The 24,477-nt window shown below is 44.4% G+C and overlaps 1 protein-coding gene across 3 annotated transcripts in view; it reads left to right on the plus strand.

Annotated features, from left to right (window-relative positions):
- PDZRN3 (PDZ domain containing ring finger 3) overlaps nt 1-14,401 on the plus strand; it is a 240,185-nt gene extending 225,784 nt beyond the window's left edge. For all 3 annotated transcript variants that reach the window (XM_021694898.1, XM_021694900.1, XM_021694899.1), the window contains 5 exons: nt 7,135-7,233; nt 8,378-8,440; nt 9,960-10,061; nt 11,305-11,421; nt 11,974-14,401. In XM_021694898.1, the coding sequence (XP_021550573.1) occupies nt 7,135-7,233; nt 8,378-8,440; nt 9,960-10,061; nt 11,305-11,421; nt 11,974-13,539 (1,947 nt within the window). In that variant the 3' untranslated portion in view covers nt 13,540-14,401. The remainder of the gene's footprint in view (nt 1-7,134; nt 7,234-8,377; nt 8,441-9,959; nt 10,062-11,304; nt 11,422-11,973) is intronic.
- Nucleotides 14,402-24,477: the final 10,076 nt, after the last annotated feature.

A 24,477-nucleotide genomic window follows, 5' to 3' on the forward strand; every position in this document is an offset into this window, starting at 1 on the left:
CCCTAGAACCTTGTTTCTCCAAGTGACACAGCATCACCGTGGGAGTTGGCAGGAAATGCAGAATCTTGGCCCTCAGAGCTGTTGAGTCAGAACCTGCATTTTAACAGGATCCCCAGGTGCCTCAGTGCACATTCAAGTTGGAGGGGCCCAACCTAGAGGTAAAGAAGTCCAAGCTTCCATTTGTTCTTGTCATGGGTCAAAGCAGCAAGACTTCGGTTGTGCGTTCCATTCGGCACAGACGTCTTTCTTTTCATGAGTAAAAAGCAGAGACAAACAGCCCAAGAATTTAGAAAATCAGTTGAGTGTTCTAAATTGGACCTTTGATGCCATGAGACTTTACATCCATGATTATTTTCATTTCGACTTGCCGACTTCGAGCATCTGTTAACACTGAATACGCTGGTGCTAGAAATGCAAAATCAGGAATTCACCACCCTGCCTGCCTTTAAGGAGTTCATGTCCCTTGAAGTTCCTAAGCCCTTAGGCTTATTAGACAGGAACTTGTCATCTCCTAAGAAAGCCAAAATATGGTTATGGGTCCACGCCAGGCAGGAAGGTTGCTTTCACCTCTGGACTTTTGTCCTTAGATGAGATGAGATGTCACCAAGCTGAGATGTCACCAAGTTGTCTTTGTTAACTAAGCACATCTCATAAAGTGAACCGGGTGGTTTGGGATAAGAAGCCCATCCGAAGTCCTGTGGGGAAGGCTCGAAGTCTTCCTGAAGCCCAGTGTGGCCGCTTACCTGGAGGGAGCCTCCCATAGAGAACAGTGTACGTCCAGTACCGCCCCGTTTCAGAGGCACGTCCTCGGACGGTAGTCTGGTCAGCTCCAGAATGGTAACAAAGCAGCCTCAGTGCAGGGAATGGAGTTTCCTAAAGCAGACCCAGTTTTTAGGGAGATTGGCACGTACGTGTCATCCATGCTTCTCACCAGATTTTGTAGAAGAGTCCACACTCTGTCTCTGTGATGTTCCATCCTCTTCTCTTCCCCCCGACTCTGGGGTTAGATTACAAAAAGAGCAGGCGTGTTTTGAGTTAGGGAGTCAGTCTCAACACACCACTCATCATCTGAGTTGAATGAGATCAACATCCACTGAAAAGTAACTAGTTCCATGGATATTATATAAGAGGAAAATATATGAGTGTGTTGGGATATTATAGAAGCAAATGCACAGAGAAAAACAGATGTTCTGTCTTTTAAAGCACACAAAATGATCATATTTAGGTAAGTGTCAAATCCCTGTTATTGTGAAACTGTGTAAAGCTAAAAAGATTATACCCAAGTGTACCCAAGGGTTGAGCAGCCACATAATTACCCATAAATTTTCAGGTACTGAACACCTGCTCTAGATCTTCCTGAAGGCAATTAAGAAAGAAAATAGATGTCTGAAGAAGGCTTTTTCCTTAATCTATCGTGTTAATTTCCCAGTTGATTCATCAGTAGCCTCCCCCTCCAGGCTGTGAAGCTACCCTCACCTATGTTGTGTTTTGATGATGTCATTTTGAGGGGAGAAAAGAGAAGAAAAGCTACAGTTTCAACAGGGAGACTAAAATGACCTCCAAACCTGGTTTCATCCAGTAACCTAAGTAGATCACTAGGGAATTGGGATTGTCCTGGAGACGATGCAGGATGCCCCAGCCAATGTATACATTTGTCTTTAGCCTTTAAGGCACAGCTCAAGAACTCCTCCAAGAAACCTTTCCTGGTCAGCCCTGCCCTCACTGAGTCGGCCTCCTCACCCTGTTCCCAGTACAGTCGGCGCTTGCCCATTCTTTGTACTACCATCTGCACACCAGGACCTTCCACCTGCTCTGCTCTCAGCCCACAGGGCACTTGCCCAGATCCTAGCATGGCCCCATCCGGCTCCGTCTTTTGTCCACAACGTCACCTCCAGAGAAGCTTCCCAGCCACTCTGTCTAGAGCATCCCTACCCCAACAGTGCCATTTCCTACTTACTGGCTCCCCCACTAGAATACAAGTTCCATGAGAGCTGGGCTCTTGTCCAGCTCATTCATGGTTAGGTGCCTAGTCAGTCCTTGGCACATGGTAGGTAACCCATAAACATTTGTTGAGTGAAGGAATAAATGCCTTATTACCCTATCTCAAATGAAGGTTCTTGAAGGGAAGTACGGCCTCTTTAGAGACACCTCTGTGTTGCACATAGCCTGCCCCATGCATAGATATAGAAAGAGTGGAGAGAATTTAAAGAAATCTGCACAGCAGTTCTGGACTGATAAGGTAGAGTTATGCTTCAGTGACCCGTCTTCCTGGTGTGGGATAAGCCATTGAAATTGGTCTTTGGGATCCCCTCTGATTAAAGTGGCTGACTTTGAAACAGAAAGCTTGAATCACCCACGTGGAATGGCCCCATTAATTCTCATAATGGGGCTCTCGTTTCAATTTCATCTGAAATGTCAGGCTTAGCAGTTCATTTTTATCCAACAGTCCCATCTAGACCAGTAAGCAACAGGATACCAGTGGTGGGGGGGGCTGTAATCCAGATAATGCTAATACATTATTCATACCAGTTTGATTAATGGTCTTCTCTGAAATCTTATCTCCATCATCACAGACAGATAAGTATTGATAACCTCTAAGCTTTCAGTGATGTGCTCAGTTGTGTAAGGCTCTGCCTTTAGCTTCCAGGCAGAATGCAATGTTGAGAAGGTACGAGCCACCCAGTGAGTTTGGAGAATTATCTGCTAAGGCCCCCAAATATCATATCTGGTTAGAAAATTGTAGAATAGCTGAGACGTTTCAGAGACATGAATTGACTTTCCCAAGGTTGCCTGGCTTGCTCGTGGCACAGCCCAGGAGTGTTGTTCATGTGGATTTTTTCTTTTTTCTGCCTTGGAATCTTAAGCTCATTCATTCAATTCTGAGCCACCTACTGTGCACACTATATTAGGCTAGACCCTTTTTTTTACTTCAAAACTCATTATTCAACTATTGCCTTAATATAATCTTGATAAGAAACCAAGGTAAAACTCAGATTTATACACAGCTGAAACTGTAGCAGTTCTTACAGCGTTGTTTTTCAAGAGCTTCTGAAAACTTTTTATGGTTCACTCTTTGCTTAACTATGAGCAGCCAGGCTCTTCTTTATGATGTTGAACCATCCCTTGGAAACTGAGTGACCATTGCTAAGTTACACCATATGCCTTCAAAATGAAACTTTTCCAGTTTTTGTTTAGCGTTCCTCAGAAGATCCAGGTAACACAAGGAAATGTTATAGCCCAAGCTATCCTATCTAATATCAATGTCAAGAACATACCTGGAGTAGACTCCAGAATATCCTTTCCTTTCCTACTACTTGACACATAATATCAGCCATTTGTCTATCCTGTACCATTCATCCTTTTTAAAACCAATCCATTTCTAAGATAGAACCAGACCATTTCTAAGAGGACTACCCCTAATCTAGAATTACACTCCCATTCTTGAATCTGTTCTAAAAAATCAAGTCCTAAAGTTTGCTTCACAGCCAACAAGAATTGGGGGTGGAAGAGGAAGCTTTAACATACTCAGGGCAACTGTTTCAGATGAGAACTCTGCCCTGTCATATGTGTGTGTGTGTGTGTGTGTGTGTGTGAGAGAGAGATGCCAGAGCCAGCTTCTCATCCATGTCAAGAATGGAATCCAGCTTTTCCAGTATTTAAGTCAAACCTGACCAAAGTGAGAATGTGACTGTCGCCATGACAGTCTGTCCTGGGAGGATTTGCAATGGGATTTAAAGGCTAAATGCAGTGTTGGCTAAGTCTTTCTGCTGTAGGGAGGGAGCCCTGCATCCTCAGAGTATATTGCTAACTGGGAATAGATCTGGGAAAGAAAACCTCTTGTCTCCAATGCACAGATGTGGGAATGTTGACCATCATGTAGTGTCATTTCCAACAGTGTGTATTGGAAATCTATTATTAATTTGCTAATCACATATGGGGTTAATGGCAGCGTATAAAATGTGTTCAAAGAGAGCATAAGGGATTACCCATGATTCAGGTATCAGGGATTCAGGTGAAACTATTTTAAAGCAACACTTTAGGATGTATTCCCTTCCAGCTTGACATTTGGTTCTAAGAAAGTTTCCTCCCTGGTTATAAAAGATTTGTTGAAAGGAACTGGCAGATTTAGAAGAGTAAAGTATCAGAATAAAATACTCCCACCAATAGCAGAATGAACTGATGTCCACATTTATAGCTTTATAGTTCTCCAAATATCTGTCAATCAAAATCCTGACCAAAAAATAGAGTAGAAATGCTTTTCAAGTTAGGTTTTTATTGAAATCATTTACTCAACACTTAACATAGCAGACTCTCTATGTTTTGGGAACTAAACCAAATAAATGTAATCCTTTTCTGTATAGCAGACATTCAGCTAATCCCATTCCTTAGGAGCCTTCCTTTTTCCGCTTTGAATAACCCTAGTACATTATGCTGTTCTTTTCCAAGACATGATTTCCAGACTTTTTGCCTTCCTGGGTTCTCAGATGGAGCCCTCAGTTCCTAGATGTGTATGACAGAGTCATGCTTCTCAGACTGTCTATACTGAAAAGCTATGAGGACCAACCAGGTCAACCAGTTTAAGTTTCAGTATGTCACTGACCAATATGTGGTTCTACCATGTGGGACTCTATATAGCTCACCCCGTACACAGCTTGCTACTTGAGTCAGGAGTACCTGAACCGATGCACACTTTGGTCAATAAGACAAGCTTGCTCTTCTTGTTCTTGGATATTATGACAATATCCAAATGCTCTAGTAGTTTCTAAACCCTCCCCTCAATTTTTGCACTTGTTCCTCACAACCACACTTGGATGCTTACTTTGAGTACTGGAATAAAGCCCAGTGGAACTGTGATCTCTTTTTTGCTTAGATACTCACCTTGGTGGCCGGCTATTCAGAGAAAGCTATAACTCACATTACCATTTTTACTTCTGCTAAAGGGAATACCACATTTATTGTCTTTCTCATTTTTCTTCCTACAGTCTTTCCCGTTCTCTCTCTCTGCTTTGGTTGCCCATGAACCTGTTCCCGAACCATCTGGCATCCACCATGATAGCACAGGGCTCGGTGGTAGCATTTGGCTACAGTTGTGCAGTTGGACCCAAACAAACCATCATGAAATTCCACTGATTCACACTAACTGTGAGAAGGGCCAAAACGGGGAAGGTCTTTCCTTCTACCCAGACCCAAAGGAAGTGTAACCTGAGACAGAGATGTGGGCATGTGTTTGAAACATAAGAGGAGGATGTGTGACTAATAGTGTGTGTGAGGTATGCAAATTGGTTACTCCCACGTATTTGGAAAGAATCGGCCCTTGTAATTAAACGTGACCCTCAAACTCATGCTTCCTCCATTACTGTGCTTAGTCCAGTTCTTTCCACCCAACTCAACTGAAGTATCAGAAATTAATGGGATTTCACTTAATGAAAATCTGCCATGTTGCTAAAGCTATAATTAGGAAGTCAGTGAATTAACATATCAATGTTCAGAAAATAAAGTTATCTTATTGGGGGGAGGGGCACGTGAAATATAACCACTCTGTGCTGGGACTGAGGCAAGTAAACATACCTGCAGTGATTATTATACTACCATTTCCTATTAACTTTCTCTGGGCCAAGCACTGTGCTGGAGTTCTCTGTGGGCCTTACCTCACTGAGTCTTCACCCAGCCTGAGGCAGCAGGATGGCATTTACTAGTGAGGAGACAGGCTTAGATACAGCAACAGGCCCATGATGGAGGTGCTAGAAAGAGGTAGATTTGGGATCTGAACACAGGTCTGGCTGTCTTCATAGCCCCAACCCTTCACTACCACATTATACTCCATACATCAGCCAGAAAAACTGCTGAAAATAGTCTGTCCGATCAGGGCAGTCCTCACTTTTAAAACTTTTTCACGGGTTCCCACCATGGTGAAGTAAGATCCGAGCTCCTCATGCTGGCCTATGGGGTTCTCCTAACATGGTCTGGCCTCATGCCTTGCCATGCTCAGCCCACCTCTCTCCTCCTTGCACACAGGGCTTTGGCATTATTGGCCCAGGACATTTGCACCTGCCGTTCTTCCAGCTTGAAAGGTGTCCATGGTGCTGGGCACCCTGCCTTTCACAGGGGAGGGTTCAGGAATTATCTGCTTTGACATACCTGCTTTGAGCTTCCCCACAAAGACCACTGCATCCTTACCACCCTCCAAGAATAATATGGAGAGAGGAAGTGGTCCCCAGAGACCGTGGTTTCAGAGACCCATTCTCTCAGCACCTCCACTCCTGGTTGGTGAGCAGTCAGCAGTAAAAACCAGAACGAGAGACCTGCTGGATGGAGACCTTCTTCTCAGGCAGCCCTTCGGACAGGCCTCAGCTTAGTGCTGCAGAATCTTGCAGGGGCAACTGGCAGTGTGGTGGAGAGGGCAACTTGGCTTGTTGATACTTTCAGAAAACCCAGAACTTCCTCCCAAGGCTCCAACAATGTTCAAAGTTCTGACTTCATTCTGAAGCGCAAGACTAATTGGCAAATACAGTGGCGTTCCTTGTGCTCATGTGTCTCGCATTTGGGCTCACTTTGCTTTTATCTTATTTAATTTGCAGTAATAGGGACTGAAACTAATTTCTCGACTGTAAATATCACAGCTGTTGTGGAAAGCATTAATTGCGCGCTATCCCGTTACCCTCTTTTCTTGGATCAATTTATGTGTAATCTGTTTACAAGTTCTATTACTGTGAATATTAAGGGAACGCAATGTGAAATAATCTAACTGAACACATTGGAAACATTTGTACTGAAATGGCTGGATGGTTTGGGGTATGGAAATATTCTCATTTGTGGCAGGCGTTGAAAGAATGCTTTTTAAAAGCCCTACCCCAGAAGTCTTGACACTGAGTGAAATATAGGTAATTTTTCTTTTGGGGGATCAATAAAATAACTATTTTCAAAATGACTTTATATTGACTGAAAGGTCAGAAATGCCGTGGGCATTGATCCTGTGTCCATAATCACTTTTTGTTTAGTACGTTAACCACTCTACACAATCAAATACAAAGAAATCCAGTTCATCATTGAAACAAAATATTTTTAAAGCATTTGACCCCTCCCAGCTCTCCCTGCCTGCTGGAGGCTCACTGCAAACGCCTTTCCCTTGTCTAGGAAGTGGATCTCTACAGAATGAACAGCCAGGACAAGCTGGGCCTCACCGTGTGCTACCGGACTGATGATGAAGATGACATTGGGATTTACATAAGTGAGGTATGAAGGCTGAGTGTTGTGTAACTATCATCTTAAGACCAGAGGAGGTTTTTGGTTTTTTGGTTTTTGTTTTTTTTCTGTTATGTGTTAACCAGCCCTAACTCTGGCTCATTGAGAAGTCTTTGGAAAGACCCAAATGTCTTTCTCCCTTCATCACACAGTCCATGGAGTTACATCTTTACATAGGGGTTAAGTTCAAATGTCAGTCAGCACATAAGGCGAAATTACCCTTGAGAAGCCTGCAAATCGGCCATAAAATGGAGCCGCTTACATGGTTTTGTGTGTTCAACCCCGAGGGGACAGCAGATGCACATTTCCCTTCTCGTGTCCATTGAATGGGATGGTGGGTGGAGTCATTTACACTTTTTAAAGTATTTCTTTATCTCTTTCTTTTTCCTTTTGGTTGAATGTGTATATCATTGAATTCATGTAAGTTAAATGCATCTACAAAGTACAGAGATGGAAGCTATTTTGATCTTCTTAGAGAAGACAATGCAGTATGATTACAGTATGAATACTTTACCCTAGACTCCCATCTAGGCGAGCACAGGAACTCAATTTTGTCAGGAAATAAAACCTCTCTCTGTGGGATGAACCAAGGGATGTGTTTACTAGGCTTAATAATTATTCCTTTGGATGTACTTTATTCACCAAGCTTAAGATGGTCCACCATTACTGCATTTGGGGAGATTTTTCCCATACTTAATCCCACTTGTCTCAATTGTATTTTTAAACTTATTTTCCAAAATGGAAGCATTTAGTAAAATAATCAAGGTATGGTTGCTCATCCGCATAGCCAAGGGTGCCGTTTACCCTGTTCTGCATCACACTTTGGTTTTCATTTCTGTGACTGCAACAAAAGTCAGCTGTGCCTCTCTATTCCCTTAGGTCAGCAGGGTCTGTGCACACTGCCATGTCACAAGGAGGCCACGCAGGGTTCCAAGACCATGCCCAGGAAAGGGCTTGGAAACAGATCAATCCATGTTTGTCTCTCCTTGCAGGAACTAAGTCTTGTTTATGTGCAAAACAAAAACATAAGGATAAGCAGGACTGCGTGTTAGACAGCCTTTGAGAAGTGCTCTTGTTTATTTTCATATGTGTCTTATTTATCCACTCCGTGCTGACCTGTCCATGTGTGTTTCAGATCGACCCTAACAGCATTGCGGCCAAGGACGGGCGCATCCGAGAAGGAGACCGCATTATCCAGGTAGGTCAGCTTTCGACCAGAGGCCTCATCTCCTGCCTATCACTAAAGAGCACATTTTATGGTTGATGATAATAACTTCAGGGTTGAAAATGCAGATGTTAAGGAACAAGGATCACCAAGGCAGATGTATAGTGAGGCCAGAAGTTAAATTAATGAGGGAAGCAAAAACCTTACAAAGTGACACACACCAGGGAGTGGTGAGGCCTAGGACAACTGGACAGAGCTGCCCCAGCACCTTACAGAAGACGCACCTCATTTCCTTTCAGTCTCTTTGAAGGGCCCAGGACAGCACCGCCAGGACCCAAGTCAAGCCCATAGTCTGCAACTTATGAACCAGAATAATTCTCATTTTAGATTTCTTTGAAAGAGTAATTTTGGACCACAAGTGTCAAGTTTGGTCTTGTCCTTAAATAGGAACATCTTTGGCAAATTTAGTAAAATTGATGGAGAAGCCTTCTAAATTTCATGACTTGACATTTAAGAAGGGCTTCTAAGGATAGTTTCTTTACCTGAAGCCCTGTTGCTCTTTGGAGTCAAAATGAGACTGCTTATTTCAGCTACAGTCTTCCTTAATCTCCCAGAAATGGAGATTGTTTGGTCCATTGTGTCCCACAACGCTTCTACCTCCCCTCACTCCTATCTAACCTTTTTCCACTGCTTAGTCTACATTTCCCCAGATTTCAACCCCAACCTCAGCTGCTTAAGGACCGTTTGCTGGTGGAATAACCCAAACCTTCATTCCTAAATGCCCTGACTCATCTTCAGTCCTGCCATTTGGGGATGCTCTCCTTTTCCATTAGCTTTTACTATGGGGCACGGAAGTCCTGGGTTCTGTACATGGCCCCGCCTATCTCCACTGGTCACTGGGTTCAGTCACCCCAACCAGTAGTCACCCTCTTCGCTGCCTCTTGGTTCACTAGCCTAAGTAGTTGGGTGGAAGGGTCCCCTCCCTGCTCAGTGAGACCATTTCTGTGTCCCCTGGAGGAATCATCCCTCCAGACCCGTTATGAGAGTCCCTCCCTCTAGACTTTCTGTCCCACCTAATGAAGTTCAAGTGACAAACTGGGCACACAGACCACCACGTAGGATACCATTTCCTTGTTTGCCCTCAGTTTCCATAATGGTCACATGAGACCTGCTGCTGCTTTTTCTCTCCTATTATCTGAAAATGTCTATAATAATGCTTTAGTATATTTCCTTTATGTTCCTGCCTGAGTATTATGTCTGATTAAATTGCTCAGACGTTCCCTCTTCACAACATGGTGATTTTTCTCAGTCTGCCTTCTGGAGTCTCAGCAACTTATGTTCACATAGTTTCCACATTAGTTGCCTTATACACCTGTCATGGCTGACAGACCAGTCTGAGCAAGGCCTTTCCTTCTGAAAATGAGCATTCTTTGCAAGCTACATGCAAGTTCTCTGCTCCATCTGTATAGAATGATTTTGTATGATCTCATTATCCTGTTGTCCACCCCTCCATCGCCTCCTCACCATTTTGGTTTTTTTGGGTTTTTTTAAGATTAATGGGATAGAGGTACAGAACCGTGAAGAGGCCGTGGCTCTCCTAACCAGTGAAGAAAACAAGAACTTTTCCTTGCTGATTGCAAGGCCCGAACTACAGGTGAGTCAGCCTCTTGCATATGAAGCTGCATCTGTATTCCTACAACCAAAAACCCAAGTCTGTGGCACTGCAGACTCCTGCCCATTTGGTCTGAATTTGAAGGCACTTTGTACACCCTGAAAATGTCGTCTCACTTGATGTGACCTAAAATCTATTTTATGTTTTAAGCATTGAAGGAGAGTGCTGACATCCAGCCTGATAGCACACTGTAGGCCCAGCAGGCTCATTAGCGTACGAATGGTCATGAAGGAGAAGACAAGGGAACATGGTGGGCCAGAAAAACACAGCCAAGGTCATAACCATCAAGATGTTTGCGTTCCCCAAGCCCGAGAGGTGTTCCAGCCTGGATCTGCGTGGGCCTCATCTCTAGCTACAGAGTGTAGTGCACATATAGCACGGTGGCTCGTAATACTGCGTTCCTCCTGAAACTGCTGAGAGAGTAAATGTCCGGCCCTCTCATCACACACACACGGTAGCCCGGGGAGGAAATGCTGTTAATGAGCTTCAGTCTCGGAATTACTTCACTATGTTGATGTATATTAAAATCATCACCATGTACGTCCTACATAAAATACAACTTTTATTTTAAAAAGTGAAAGAACCGTTGATCAGAAAACTTCTTCTCAGAGGGCCAGATATGTCTGGCTTTGGGAGCCAGATAGCCTCTGGTGCAATCGCTAGACTCTGCCACAGTAGCACAAAAGTGGGCGTGACAGTCCATGAGCAGCAGGCCACATCTGACCCGTGGGCTCTAAGATCTCAGACCCCTGAATAGTCTGCTCTAGGAAGACATGGGCCTTGCCCCAGACAGCTAGTTAGCAGACCCACGTTCTGTGTCAAAAAGAACTCTTGCGACACTGCCAATAGTTTGTTTTCGGGGCCTGCTAAGCTTGTGTGTGGGCCAGCCAGCAGGGGTGCAGGGCTAGCTCTCCCGGACGCCCTCACAGGTGGCCCACTTCCCTGAAAGTAGCCACCGTGGATGCATGAGCATCGCCAGGAAAAAAACACAACCATGGCCCTCAGAGACTTTCCTGGGGCGGAAAGTCTCTGGAACGTGAAGGGGGGAGGCTAGTTTTCCGAGGTAGAGCCAAACAGCGGGCACACTGCATTTTCATGACCCCCGGAGGGAGCCCAAGAAATCTTTTTCCCCCAGCTTAATGTCCTTTCTTTTAAAAAAAGTAAGTAAATAAGATGAAAGCAAAAGGAATTTTGTCTGAGGCCCATGGCTGCTCCCTCCCCACAGCTGGACGAGGGCTGGATGGACGACGACCGAAACGACTTTCTGGACCACCTGCACATGGACATGCTGGAGGAGCAGCACCACCAGGCCATGCAGTTCACTGCCAGCGTGCTGCAGCAGGTGACTCCCGGCCCCCCTGCCCCCAGGCACGCAAATCCCGTGCAAACCCGCCAGCCTGGAAGGTGCCGTCCGGTCTTCACACTGGCAGAGGCAAGCCGATACCCTCCCTGCCAAGGGAGTGTGGCCTGGCTTTTAGAGCTGAGTAGTCCTGCTGGGGTCAGGGAAGATACGTGTGCCAGCTTTAAGGCAGATTAGAAAGCCTGAAGTCATGTTTTCAAAAGTAGAGCAACTCCCTCGGTGTAGCCTGAGCTGCTTAGAGCCCTTTAGCTCCCTTCGGTGCCACCTCCATGGTCAGGGTCCTAAAAACGTACTAGTTCGTGGTAAGGCCCTAGATGCCTCCTGCCCTGGGTGCTGGAATGGCTAGGATCATTCACGGAGGTAAGGTGACTAATACCCTCGTCTTACAGGTGGGAGAACCGAGGAGGAGGAGGGTAGGTGTTTGTTTGTTTAGCCTGGGTGGGTCTGCCTGATGGCCAGGTACAGATGCCCTGGCCGGCAGCCCTTGTCCTACAGGAAATGTGGCACCTCCCTCACCGTGGCCCTTTGTTCTAGAAGAAGCATGAAGAAGACGGGGGGACCACAGATACAGCCACCATCCTGTCCAACCAGCACGAGAAGGACAGCGGCGTGGGACGCACGGACGAGAGCACGCGCAATGACGAGAGCTCGGAGCAAGAGAACAACGGGGACGATGCCACCGCGTCATCCACCCCGCTGGCCGGGCAAAGGAAGCTCACGTGCAGCCAGGACACCCTCGGCAGCGGCGACCTGCCGTTCAGCAACGAGTCCTTCCTGTCGGCCGACTGCACTGACGCTGACTACCTGGGCATCCCCGTGGACGAGTGCGAGCGGTTCCGGGAGCTCCTGGAGCTCAAGTGCCAGGCCAAGAGCAGCAGCCCCTACAGCCTGTACTACGCCAGCAGCCCCCTGGATGCCAGCAAGAGCGACCCTGAGAGCGTGGACAAGGAGCTGGAGCTGCTGAACGAGGAGCTGCGCAGCATCGAGCTGGAGTGCCTGAGCATCGTGCGGGCGCACAAGATGCAGCAGCTCCGGGAGCAGTACCGTGAGTCGTGGATGCTGCACAACAGTGGCTTCCGCAACTACAACACCAGCATCGACGTCCGCAGGCACGAGCTGTCGGACATCACCGAGCTCCCCGAGAAGTCCGACAAAGACAGCTCGAGCGCCTACAACACGGGCGAGAGCTGCCGCAGCACCCCACTCACCCTGGAAATGTCCCCCGACAACTCCCTGAGGAGAGTGGCAGAGGGCAGCAGCTGCGCAGGCAGCGAGGGGGCCGCGGGGAGCATGGAAGCCTACAGGCCAGCCCCCAAGAACCTGCTCTCCATCACGGAAGACCCGGAGGTGGGCAGCGCCAGCTACAGCCCGCCGCCTCCTCCTCGAGAGCTGGAGGCTGGCCCAGCCCCGGAAAGCAGGGAGCGGAGGCCCAGCGACGACAGCGGGAGCCCCGGCCCCAAGCTGGGCGGCTCCTACCTGCCGCCCTTCCCGCACTCGCCCTACAAACACGCCCACATCCCGGCGCACGCGCAGCACTACCAGAGCTACATGCAGCTGATCCAGCAGAAGTCGGCCGTGGAGTACGCGCAGAGCCAGATGAGCCTGGTGAGCATGTGCAAGGACCTGACCTCGGCCGGCCAGGCGGAAGCCAGGATGGAGTGGAAAGTGAAGGTCCGCAGCGACGGCACGCGCTACATCACCAAGCGGCCGGTGCGGGACCGCCTGCTGCGCGAGCGCGCGCTCAAGATCCGCGAGGAGCGCAGCGGCATGACCACCGATGACGACGCGGTGAGCGAGCTGAAGCTGGGGCGCTACTGGAGCAGAGAGGAGAGGAAGCAGCACGTGGTGAGGGCCAAGGAGCAGAAGCGCAGGCGCGAGTTCATGATGCAGAGCCGGCTGGATTGCCTGAAGGAGCAGCAAGCCGCCGACGACAGGAAGGAGATGAACATCCTTGAACTGAGCCACAAAAAGATGATGAAGAAGAGGAACAAAAAGATATTTGACAATTGGATGACAATCCAAGAACTCTTAACCCACGGCACAAAGTCACCAGATGGCACGAGAGTATACAATTCCTTCTTATCCGTGACTACTGTATAATTTTCACTTCTGCGTGGTGTACATAAAAGAGAACACTATCCTGCCTCGTTCAATGCGGCAAGTTTTTGTATATAAGATAAATACGGTCATCCTGTTTATAGTCACAATTGGCCAACGCTGCAGCTCTGGGTGTCAATAGCTCTCTTTTAAGTGGAGAAAAACCACCCTTAACTGTCTTGGAAGGCAATATTAACAAACAGAGCTTTTTTCAAATAGCAATTGTACTTTTTTACTTGCTACCTTTTACATAAAGTGTTTAAATTTCAAAAAGATCTTTTATTAAGCATACTTTCACAGAATAATTTGTTTAAACTATATTCATATAAAAAAGTTAAACACGCTTTTTTTCCTGCCGAAAACACAAATACAACCCCCAAATACAACCCCCAGTGTGTATTTTTAATGGAACCCTATTTTATAATGTTACTTTGTTGAATGTGTTTCATATGGGTGACCATTAATATATAATTTAGGTCAAGGCTTCAACTCAAAACTCCCAAACTGTATGGTTCAGGATTTAATACACATAATCAAACCAGCAGTGTTTAGAGTTGGGATACACATTTAAACATTTTTTTCTGGTTAAAGTTCCCAAAAGCGTAAAGGTTTTACCGGAAAGCAAAATATCATGCAGCTTTATGGAAGTTTAAAGCATGTTTGCAAATATTGCAGCCCAATGGAAGAATTTGCATGTACAGGAAAGTTGTGGATGGAGGTGGTTTGTGGAATTTTAAGTGCTCATTGTAGTAAGCCTTTGCTTTGTAGATTTGAAGGGACAGAGTTTTACAAGCAAGCTCACGAAATCATGATTAGTTACAAACATTAAGTAAAATGAAGTTAAAATAAATTATTTTCTATTTGATATATTTTGAAGTGATTCTTTTTTTTTTTTTTTTTTTTTTTTGCAGTGGTGCTTATAAAATAAAAGCCTTTTGCAGTGTTTCTTTTTTTCTTCCATTACATTATGTACTTCCTTGGGAATATTTGAGTCTTTCAGATCATCCAGTACCTTCATTCTGTCCAGAACCCAAAGACAGACCTCTCTGTCAGTGAAGAAGAAGGAATCAAACTCACCATTGAATCCTGCATTCTGACTGCTGTCTTGCAGAAAGCCTCAACCTGGCCCAGTTATCCTGTAAGCAAGAATAAGTATGAGCAAGTTGATCACTCAGGGTCATGTTTACAATGAAATCTCTTTGGTTTATCACAACCATTACTGTCTGCCAGTAAAACAACTCTGGTGGCTAGACCCAACTTCCCATTTCTGCAAACTAGCTCATATTTTCACAGAATAACCTAGGTCACCAAAGTGAGTGGGTTTTAAAACTGGTATCTTTCTTTCAGAATCCCAACCATCCCCAGGATCTTAAATAATGAATTTGCTACAAATCGTTCCCAGGTTATAGTGTTGGCACCAATCGCAGCTGTAAGACTTACTGAAAATACAAAACAAAGATAGGATTAGGAAGGGTGTCCGTTTCATCTGACATGTTGTCAGACTTCTGGTTTACTCACTGATCTAAAAATTTGCGTGAAATGACCAGGTGGTCAGGCATCTCATAGAGAGTCCCCTCTACCCTCCTCCAACCAAAATTCCTCCTTGGGAGCTCAAATCTTGAGGCTAACTCATCGTCACACTTGCACTAGAACAATTTACTGAAGGTGAGACACTGAAGTGTTCAAGATGTCTGTTCATTCCCTCTCCCAGACCAGGCACTGCAAAGATAATTTTAAATCTGCTACACTACTCTCATCAGCCCTCCAAAGACAAGTTTTCACAAAAGGTGGGCTCTGAGGGCCATGATTTTCCAATATTCTCCGACGTTCACCCACCACCAGAAGTGGGTCCTCAGTTCCCAGAAGCAGCTCATCTACAGCGCTCTTACCTCACACCCTTTCTTGCTCATGTTTCACAGAGAATAAACATTGCTGCAAGACACATGGAAGTGTGCGGGTTTCTGTGGGGAAATAGCTTTCTTCCCCTTGTGCATTCTCATGAGAGGTCAGAGGTGTGTACGTGGCCACAAGAACAAAGAGCTCCAGCCTAATCAACCATGTTCCTTGAGAGTCAAGCAGAGAAGAGTTCCTCACCAGAGCTCCCCACCTTCCTCCAGATTTAGGAGTCAGCCAGTGCCACTTACAAAAAAGTGGAGGGAAATTAAAAAACAGCATACATTTAAATCCACTTCTAGATCCTTCAATTACAACTTATATTTCAAATCACTTCATCATATAAATACATTTGGTCGTAATTTGCAATGTGAGAAGTTTCCAAATCTAATTTGGCAAATCAACTCTGAAAAGACATTCTGGAAGGCACCCCAGAAGTCACTTTATCCACGAGCAAGAAGCTCAAGGAGACAAACATGGCTCATTTAAAAAACAAATGGGGATTTGAATTCAGAACCCACTTCCTGTTCCCACAGTTCTTACTGCCATGGCCACAGGGGAGAGGTAGCTGTCCTATCCACAGCTCACTCAGATGCATGCGATCCTGTGCCCTCAACCAAAAAATAAACACATTTCACCAGTGGATGCCCTGGAGTGAGCATAAGCCAGGAGACCTGAATCTGCCATTTCTTTAGTGAGTCTGAGCTCCCAGGTGCCTCGCGGTGCAGGCATTTTGGAGCCAGTGGGTGAATGGAGGGATTTTCCTGGGTAATGGTGACAAGAGACAATTTACAATTCTGTTCTCACTGGTGTGAAACCCTAGCTCCCATGTAAACAGACCTTCTACTGTAACCGACAGGCCTCAGCTGCTGATACTTTGATTTCCTTGGCCCAGGGAAGAATCTGATGGAAGCTAAGGAGTGTCTCCACAGAAAAACATAAGTTGCGTATCATTTTGGAGGCTGTATGTACCCCCCAAAGTCCATTCATGGACCTCCCCCGAAGTTACAAAAACCTAAACATGAGACCAACTGAACTGGACAATTGTATGGATTTATTTTGCAAGCTGTTTTTAGTTGCATCTGATGGCACTGTCTGATCTGGGCACCCATTTTTAATATCAAGGAATAAAGATTTTCCCCATTAGAACCATATTGTCGATAGCAATTAAAATTCAACCACTAGTACCCGTACTCTCCCAGTCATTGTGCTGATGGTTATTCTTCTCATAGTTAAATAAATTTCAGGACTACGAGGACAGATCCCCACTTCTCCATAGCAGCCACTCCACTGGCTGGATAACTCAAGTTTAAACCATACTTCGAAATACACAGGGAAAGAAATGAGAATTTATGGATGATTCAGTGCTACAGCCCAACACAGGAGCCACTAACCATATCTGGATGTTAAACACTTACAATACGGCTGCCTCAATTGAAATGTTCTGAGAAAATGAATTTAAAAGACTAAAAAAAAAAAAGCCATAAACTATTTCAATGTTTATGCATGTTAAAATGATAATATTTCACATATGTCGGGTTAAATAAAATACTTTTAATTTTATCTCTTTTTACTTTAATGTGGCTCCTAGAAACATTTTAATTACGTATGTGGCACATATTCTATTTCTATCCTGTAGCACTGATAGAGACTATCAGACATGCATGTGCAAAACCACCCCAAGATCTCACCACATCGGTGGGGCAGTTCTGCAAGACAGCCGGCCTCAGCCACAGTTGAGACTCAGATGATGAAATCCGCCCTGATGAGTGTAGAGAGGTGCTTTGAATTTGCATCCACCTGATGCCATACCCCTCACCTGTCACCACTGTGCCTCCATCCGCCTCTCAAGAAGTCACTTCAAGTCTGTTCAAGTTCTGCCATTACTTGTAACCCAGTCATGATTGCAATAAAAGAAACTGCTTCAAAATGACAGGCATTTTGCTCAGTTCCCTTTGAGTTTTAAATTAGAGTATTCTAACTCTCCTGGCAAGAACATATGACAGACGACACATAAAAAGACAGGAATTTGGGGCACAAATTAAGCTTTTCATCTTTTAAATGAAAACAGGAGACCCCAAGTCGAAAGAATCACAAATGTGAAGAGAGGATGGTACACATTGCCTGGGGAATACTAGTTGGAGAACTAATTAGTATTATAAACTGAAGTATGAAAATTTACCAAATAATTATCTCCTCGTAGCCTTAGAAGTAGGTTACCGGTCACTTGTTAGCAAAATTGCCCAAAACCAAGGAAGCAAACACAGTTGCACCATAAGCAACTGCAGCTCCCAGTTTTATTTGTTTCCTGATTGTTTTAAGCACATTAAGATTTCTGCAAAGCAGCAACTAATTAAAAAGAAATCACCAAGACCCGAGATAAGATGCAAGAATTCTCATGGCAAATGCTGTAGTCTTCAATTTTGATTAAATGTGAATTCCCTAAAGCAGTTACAAAACAAAGTATGGTTCTTTGGGTTTCATTCAGGTGGGTTTTTCTGCTTAAATGATCCATTTTGCTCTAGCTTCCAGTTTCAGCTAATCCTGAAAGAGCGCCGCCCATGGGGTCTTATTTTTTGCCGGTAACGTGGTTTTGCCTTTCGGTGGTGGAAAGCTGACCTCTGTGCACTCAGCTGCTTTTTTACAATGAAAAACGGGCTATTAAGGACTCTTACTTCAGTGGGGCTATTGCAGAGTACACTGGCTCACCAGCTTAGTGAGTCTTGCCAAAATCCTCAGAAGCCAAATGAAACTCGCTAAATGAAAATCTATTAGGATTAGGTTGAACCATGCATTTAGTCCTCCTCCTTACATGCCACCCCAAACATGATGGGTTGGACTTAGCACTTTGATCTCTGAGGAACTGTTACCACCCTGGTGCTCTAGGAGCTACATCACGACCCAGCATGGACGTGTTCAGCCAGTACTTTTTCTGGTCCCCACGGTTTAAGGCCACAATGAGTTCTCATAAAGCTTACAGTCTAGTGGGAAAGAAAATAATCATCCAATCATCACACAGATACTTAAAAACAAAATGTCAGCGTGGTTAGAGCCGGGGAGGCGGTGGATGGGAGAGCTAGTGCCACAGAGTTCAAGGAGAGTCTCCCAAAAAGTTGCGGTTGAGCTGAAAGCCAATGGAGGAATGTGAGTTAACTAGGCAAAGGGAATGGTCATATTCCAGGCAGAGGAAACAGCATACGCAAAGGCCCTGAGGTGGGAGAGACATGGCTTATTTGAAACAAACAAACAAACAAACAAACAAAAAACAAAGCAGTGTAGCTTATGCTCAGAAAGCAGTGGAAAAGATGGTGTGTGATTAAGACCAGAGTGGTAGGCAAGAGCCCAATTCTCTACTTGACCATAAATACCCATTCCCTATGGCCAATAGTTATTGAGCACCTAACGTGTGCTAGAAGCTATACTAAATGTTTATGTGTGCTAACTTGTTTAAGCATAAGGAGCCTATGAGATGGGTGGAAGTGCTATCCTCTTTCGCAGATAAGAAAACAAAGATGACTGAGGGACGCAACTTGCTCAAAGTGAAAGAGCTAGTACAGGGCCAAGGGGAAAGGTAAAACCAGTTCTTTCCAACCACTCTTTTTTTTTTTTTTAAAGGAACTGTAGTTTTATCACCAAATACCCTAAACTGACAATCAGATAAAGTGATCAATGATAATGAAGCAAAACTTCTGGATTGCTGTGCTTAGAAATAGCATTTCCATGACAGGGGGCTCATAGATTTTCACTTTGAGACACGCTCATATTTCAGCAGATGATGCTTGTTTGCATCTTAGCTGGAGCTTAAACAATAGAAATTGTATTTCTTACGGTTCTGGAAAACTGTATAGTATAAAACTGAAGGTATAAGATCAACGTAATCAGGTTCTGGTGACAACTCTCTTCCTGGCTCGTAGAGGGCTGTCTCCCCATCGTGGGGAGAGCAAGCGAGCTTTGGTCTCTTTCTCTTCTTTTAAGGACACTAATCCCATGATGGGGACCCCACCCTCATGATTTCATCTAAACTTAAGTACCTCCCAAAGGCTCAATCTCCATATATCCATACACTGGGGGTTAGGGCTTCAACACGCATGAATTTGGGGGTGGGGAGGGGCATACAAACATTTAGTTGCTAAGAATCTACGTGACCTTTGTTGATCATTTTGTGCCCTTCTCCAGCTCAGGCATACATCTGTCTATAACACTGTTGCTTCCCATTTCTATGTTACTGCAGATGATAAACTTAACAAGCTTAGTCCATTCACTTCTGCAGAGTTCACCAAGTTGACTATTGATAAGAATATAGCTCCCTTTCCAAGACTGCCTTTTCCATCACCCATCCTGAACACACAGATCAGGAGCTAAGAAAAAGCAAGTATCCTCCTCCCTTCCTTCCCAGCTAAAACCCTGCCTCCCAGGTCTTAACCACCGTCCAGAGATAAAGAACCTGACCTGATGAAATAGTCCCACTGAATGTATAACGAAGGAGGCAATTTAAGCAGCTTTAGGGCCACACAGCTTCTCTGATTAGCCAGCCTTTGGAAACACCTCCCCTAAGTTATGACCCGCTGTGTGAACTAATGGGGTGACTCTGTATCAGGGCGGTTTTCTAACCCCTCTGCCACTCATTCAGCTCTTCCTTCCATAAGTGATCTCAAAGGTGTCCTAAGCAGAAGCCACAAGTTTCCAAAGACACTAAACATCCACCTCCATCGAGAAGTTTCTCAGCGCTGATGAGCCAGAAGCACAGAGGAGTTAAATACATCTTAATTGAATATAATCTAAGTCTTTCCATTTTCTGAGAAGTAGGTATTTAAGACAAGGAACATGGGGTTTGCAAATGCCTCACATTTACCCAGAATGAGCAAAACCCGCCCATGTGGTTGTGGAGCAGAGTCTTGGGGAGAAGGGTATTGGTTCTAATGAAAAAATAATGAGTTTCTAAGAGCCACCTTCACCATGACCTGAGCCTCATTACCAGCACTGATGGACTTAGTTACCTTAAGAACATGTTCATGCCCCCTCTCTAGATTCCAAGCCAACATTTTGAGGAGTACTTTGGTGAGGAGGCTTATATTTGACCAATGTTTTGTAATCAACTTCTCAATCTTTTGGCTCTTTTTGACACAGCCTTTTCAGGAATGCCAACTGTTTCTATTTTCTACTCCATTAACCTTCCTGCTTTTCCCACCTCTACACCAAGGTCACATCTCTAATATCTACCTAAGGTATCAGGACCCGATTTCCCTTAAGAACAAGTACAATTTATAAACCAGGCTTGGAATTCGCTCCTTCAATTAACATCAAGCATAACTCCAAAAGAAGCATAGAGTCGTACAGTTAGAAACAAGGCTATATATAAATGTGTTTCTTAGAACGCACAAAAGCTCATGAACACTCAGCATATATAAAGAGGGAAGACCTGCAAGTCTGACAGATCTGCTACCAAATACAATGAACATGTTCAAGATCTTGCCACAGGATGAGCCAGGACACCTGCCTCTCAGAGCAATGCTTTGGGAGATGTCAGCAGACAGAACTCTAAAACAAGCAGCCAGTAATTGATATCATGCCAGATGCTTGTTATCTATCTTGGACACAGAGATCCCTTTAAAACTCCAGACAAAGTACAACATTTTGTATATAATTCAGGGGATTCACAAAACAATGTACTGTCTTAAGCAAAGTCATGACAAATACTGACTTGATCTCCTCGTCCAGAGAATCTCATGTCATCCTCATGACCTTGGTTTGGCAACGGATTCTTAGATAGGATACCAAATGCATGAACAACAAAAGACAAAATGGATAAATTGGGCTTCATCAAAATTAAAAACTTTGTGCACTAATGGACATTATTAAGAGAGTGAAAGACAACTTAAAGGATTGGAGACAATACTTGCAAATCATATGTCTGATCAGGGTTTAATATCTTAGTACATAAAGATCTCCAACCATATGGGATTGGGAGCCCACCTTAATCCAGCTCAATGACAAGAAGAGAACCCAATTTAAAAATGGGCAAAGGACTTCAGTAGAAGGTTCTCCACAGAAGATGTACAGAGGGCCAATTAGCACATGAGAAAATGCTCAACATCACTAATCCTTAGGGAAATGCAAATCAAAACCACAAGGAGATACAACCTCCTATCCACTAGAATGACTACCATCAAAACCAAAACAAAACAAAAACAAAATAACAGGTGTTGGTGAGGAGTGGAGAAATCAGAGTATGTACATTACTGGCGGGAATGTAAAATGGTGCAGCCATTCTGGGGAAACAGTTTGGTGCTTCCTCAAAAAATTTTATACACAGAATTACCATATGATCCAGTAATTTCATTTCTGGGTATAAAAACAGAAAGACTGAAAGCAGGGACTTGAAAAGGTATTTGTAAACTAATGTTCATGTAAGTAATACTATTCATAACAGCCAAAAGATGGAAACCACACAAGTGTCCATTAAAAGATGAATAAACCAAATGTGGTATATGCATGCGGCAGAATATTATTCAGCCATGAAAAAGGAATGGCGATCTGATAAATGTCGCAACACGGATGAACACTGAAACATTATGCTAAGTGAATTGAGCCAAACATAAAGGCACAAATATGGCATCATTCCAGTTATATGAAATATATAGAATAAATTCACAGAGACAGAAAGCCAAAATGTAGTCACAGGGAACCAGGGGAGAGAAGCGCAGAATTACTGCTTAATGCATACAGAGTATTCTGTTTAGAGTGATAGAAAAGTTTTGGAAACGGTGATGGTTATACAACATTATGAATGTAATTAATGCACTGAATTGTGTACTTAAAATGGTTGAAATTGTAAATTTTTAGATGTGTGTGTATATGTATAATCATAATTAAGATCACAACTAAAAAATAATTTATGTCTTCTAACTCTCAAGCCAAATTCCCTTTGGCTTCTTGACAGCATTGGTTGTTGCAAGCATTGTTGACAACTATGTACACTCCCTCAATCAGAAAATGAATATATATGCTGATTTTAATTTCTTTGGGATCACGCTTTTTGCAAAAGCAGTATTAGACACCACGTTGGTTCTGATCTGAGGTAGAATGGATCTAAGGCAAAATGAGGCCAGTGCCCCTTCATGTGAGCTGAGGATGCTTTTATTAATCTAGGTGCCAAGGGAATAAATTATACCAATGTCTCCTGGGCTTGCGGATGGCTCACGCCTGGGCAGGGACTCATGCCTACCTTAGTGTTATAGATCAAATATTTGTATCCCCTAAAATTCATATGTTGAAACCTAACCCCCAAGGTGATGGTATTAGGATGTGGGGCCTCTGTGGAGTTATTAGCTCATGAGGACAGAGCCCTCATGAATAGGATTAGTGCTCTTATAAAAGAGGCCCCAGAGAGCTCCCTCCCCACTTCTGCCAAGTAAGGAAACAATAAGACAGCCACGTACAACACAGAAGAGGGCCTTCACTGGAACTCAGCCACGCTGGGCCCCTGATCTTGGAATTCCAGCCTCCACCATGTGAGAAATAATTTTCTGCTGTTTTTAAGCCACCAAGTCTTTGGTAATTTTTTTTAATAGCAGTCACAACAGACTAAGATGTTTTGTAGCTCTTATGAAATCAACAACTGCAAATGGTCCCAAATACTAAAACATTCTTTCGAAAACTTCTTAGGGTGCCTAGTTGTAAGTTACAAAGACACTTTGGGCTCCACCGCAACTTGCAGGGGACAAGGGTCTATCTCCAGGCATGAAGTAGAGTTGGTTGGCTTGCCTCTTGTTGCCCTCAGGAGATTTCACAGCACAGAGTTCTCTCTAATCTAGAAAACCTAGGCACCAAGATGGCTCCTAGCAAGAATGATCTCACTGCCCAGAGTCTAGGAACTCTTTAAAAGATTGCCCAGCAGCTTAAATGCCATGGGGTCTCCGATCGCAAAATCCTTCCTTCCTCCTAGCACCCATTCTCTACTTGTGGACACCTACCATTACATAATCCCCAGCTGTCTCTCTGTCTCTGACTCTTAGCTCTTGTACACTCACCTACTCTGCAATCTCACCCCGTATCATAAAGTGCTGCTTTCACTGAAGTAATCTGACTGAGTACATGAAGTTCTCATTGGGGATGACTTGTCTCCCTCTCACTCAGGTGCTATTTGTCCCTCCAGATTTCTCATGGATAATGGAAGTGGCTAAATTAAGAGGGGTATACGCAGGGAGGAAGAGCAATAAGAGGTTTTTTTCTTGCTGCCTGCTGGCCTTCCCTCTTTTAAGTATCTACGGAGCACCTACTATGTGCTGGTCACTCTGGTAGGCCCCAGGGCTACGTTGGAGACAAGGCAGAGATGATCCTCCCTCGAAGAGTACCCATTCAGAAAAAAAAAACTCAAGTAAACAAAGAAAGAAAAAGACTAGCAAATCATGATAAGGAAACAGGCATAGGTCTGAGAGGAGAATTACCCACCAGACCAGTGGTTCTCAAAGTGGAGACCCTGGACCAGCAGCCCCAGCCTTACCTGGAGTATTGCTAGAAATGCAAATTCTTAGGCCCCACCAAGATTGCCTGATTCAGACACTCAGGAGTCAAGGCATCTGTTTTACAAGCCCTCCAAATGACTCAGGTGCACGCTGAAGTTTGACAAACACTACAAATAAGCAGGGATTTTGACCACTTGGGTGTTTTGTTTTTTTACCTCATCCTCAGAACAGTTCCTGGACATATGGGACACTTTATAAAGTATGGTAAATAAATGAACAATTGGGGGGGGATACAATACTTTAAGCTGGGTTATCAGAGAAGACCTCTCTAAATATTTAACCTGAGATCTAAAGTTTGAGCAAGCTGAGCAAGACTCAGCCATGCAAAGAGTGTGGGTAAGAATGTTCTAAGCCAACTGTAAGAGCCAAGTGTAAAAGTCCTGGGGTAGGAAAAAACTTCCTTCAAAACCAGACAAGCCATGCTTTGCAGGTCAAGAGTCCCATCTCTGACTCTGGGATCCAGAGTCTCACTTCTCCAAGGAACGCAAGACTAGGTCTCCTCTGAGCTTCCCTAGCAGACGAA

Source organism: Neomonachus schauinslandi, chromosome 1, assembly GCF_002201575.2.
Source record: "Neomonachus schauinslandi chromosome 1, ASM220157v2, whole genome shotgun sequence".
Taxonomy (NCBI): Eukaryota; Metazoa; Chordata; class Mammalia; order Carnivora; family Phocidae; genus Neomonachus; species Neomonachus schauinslandi.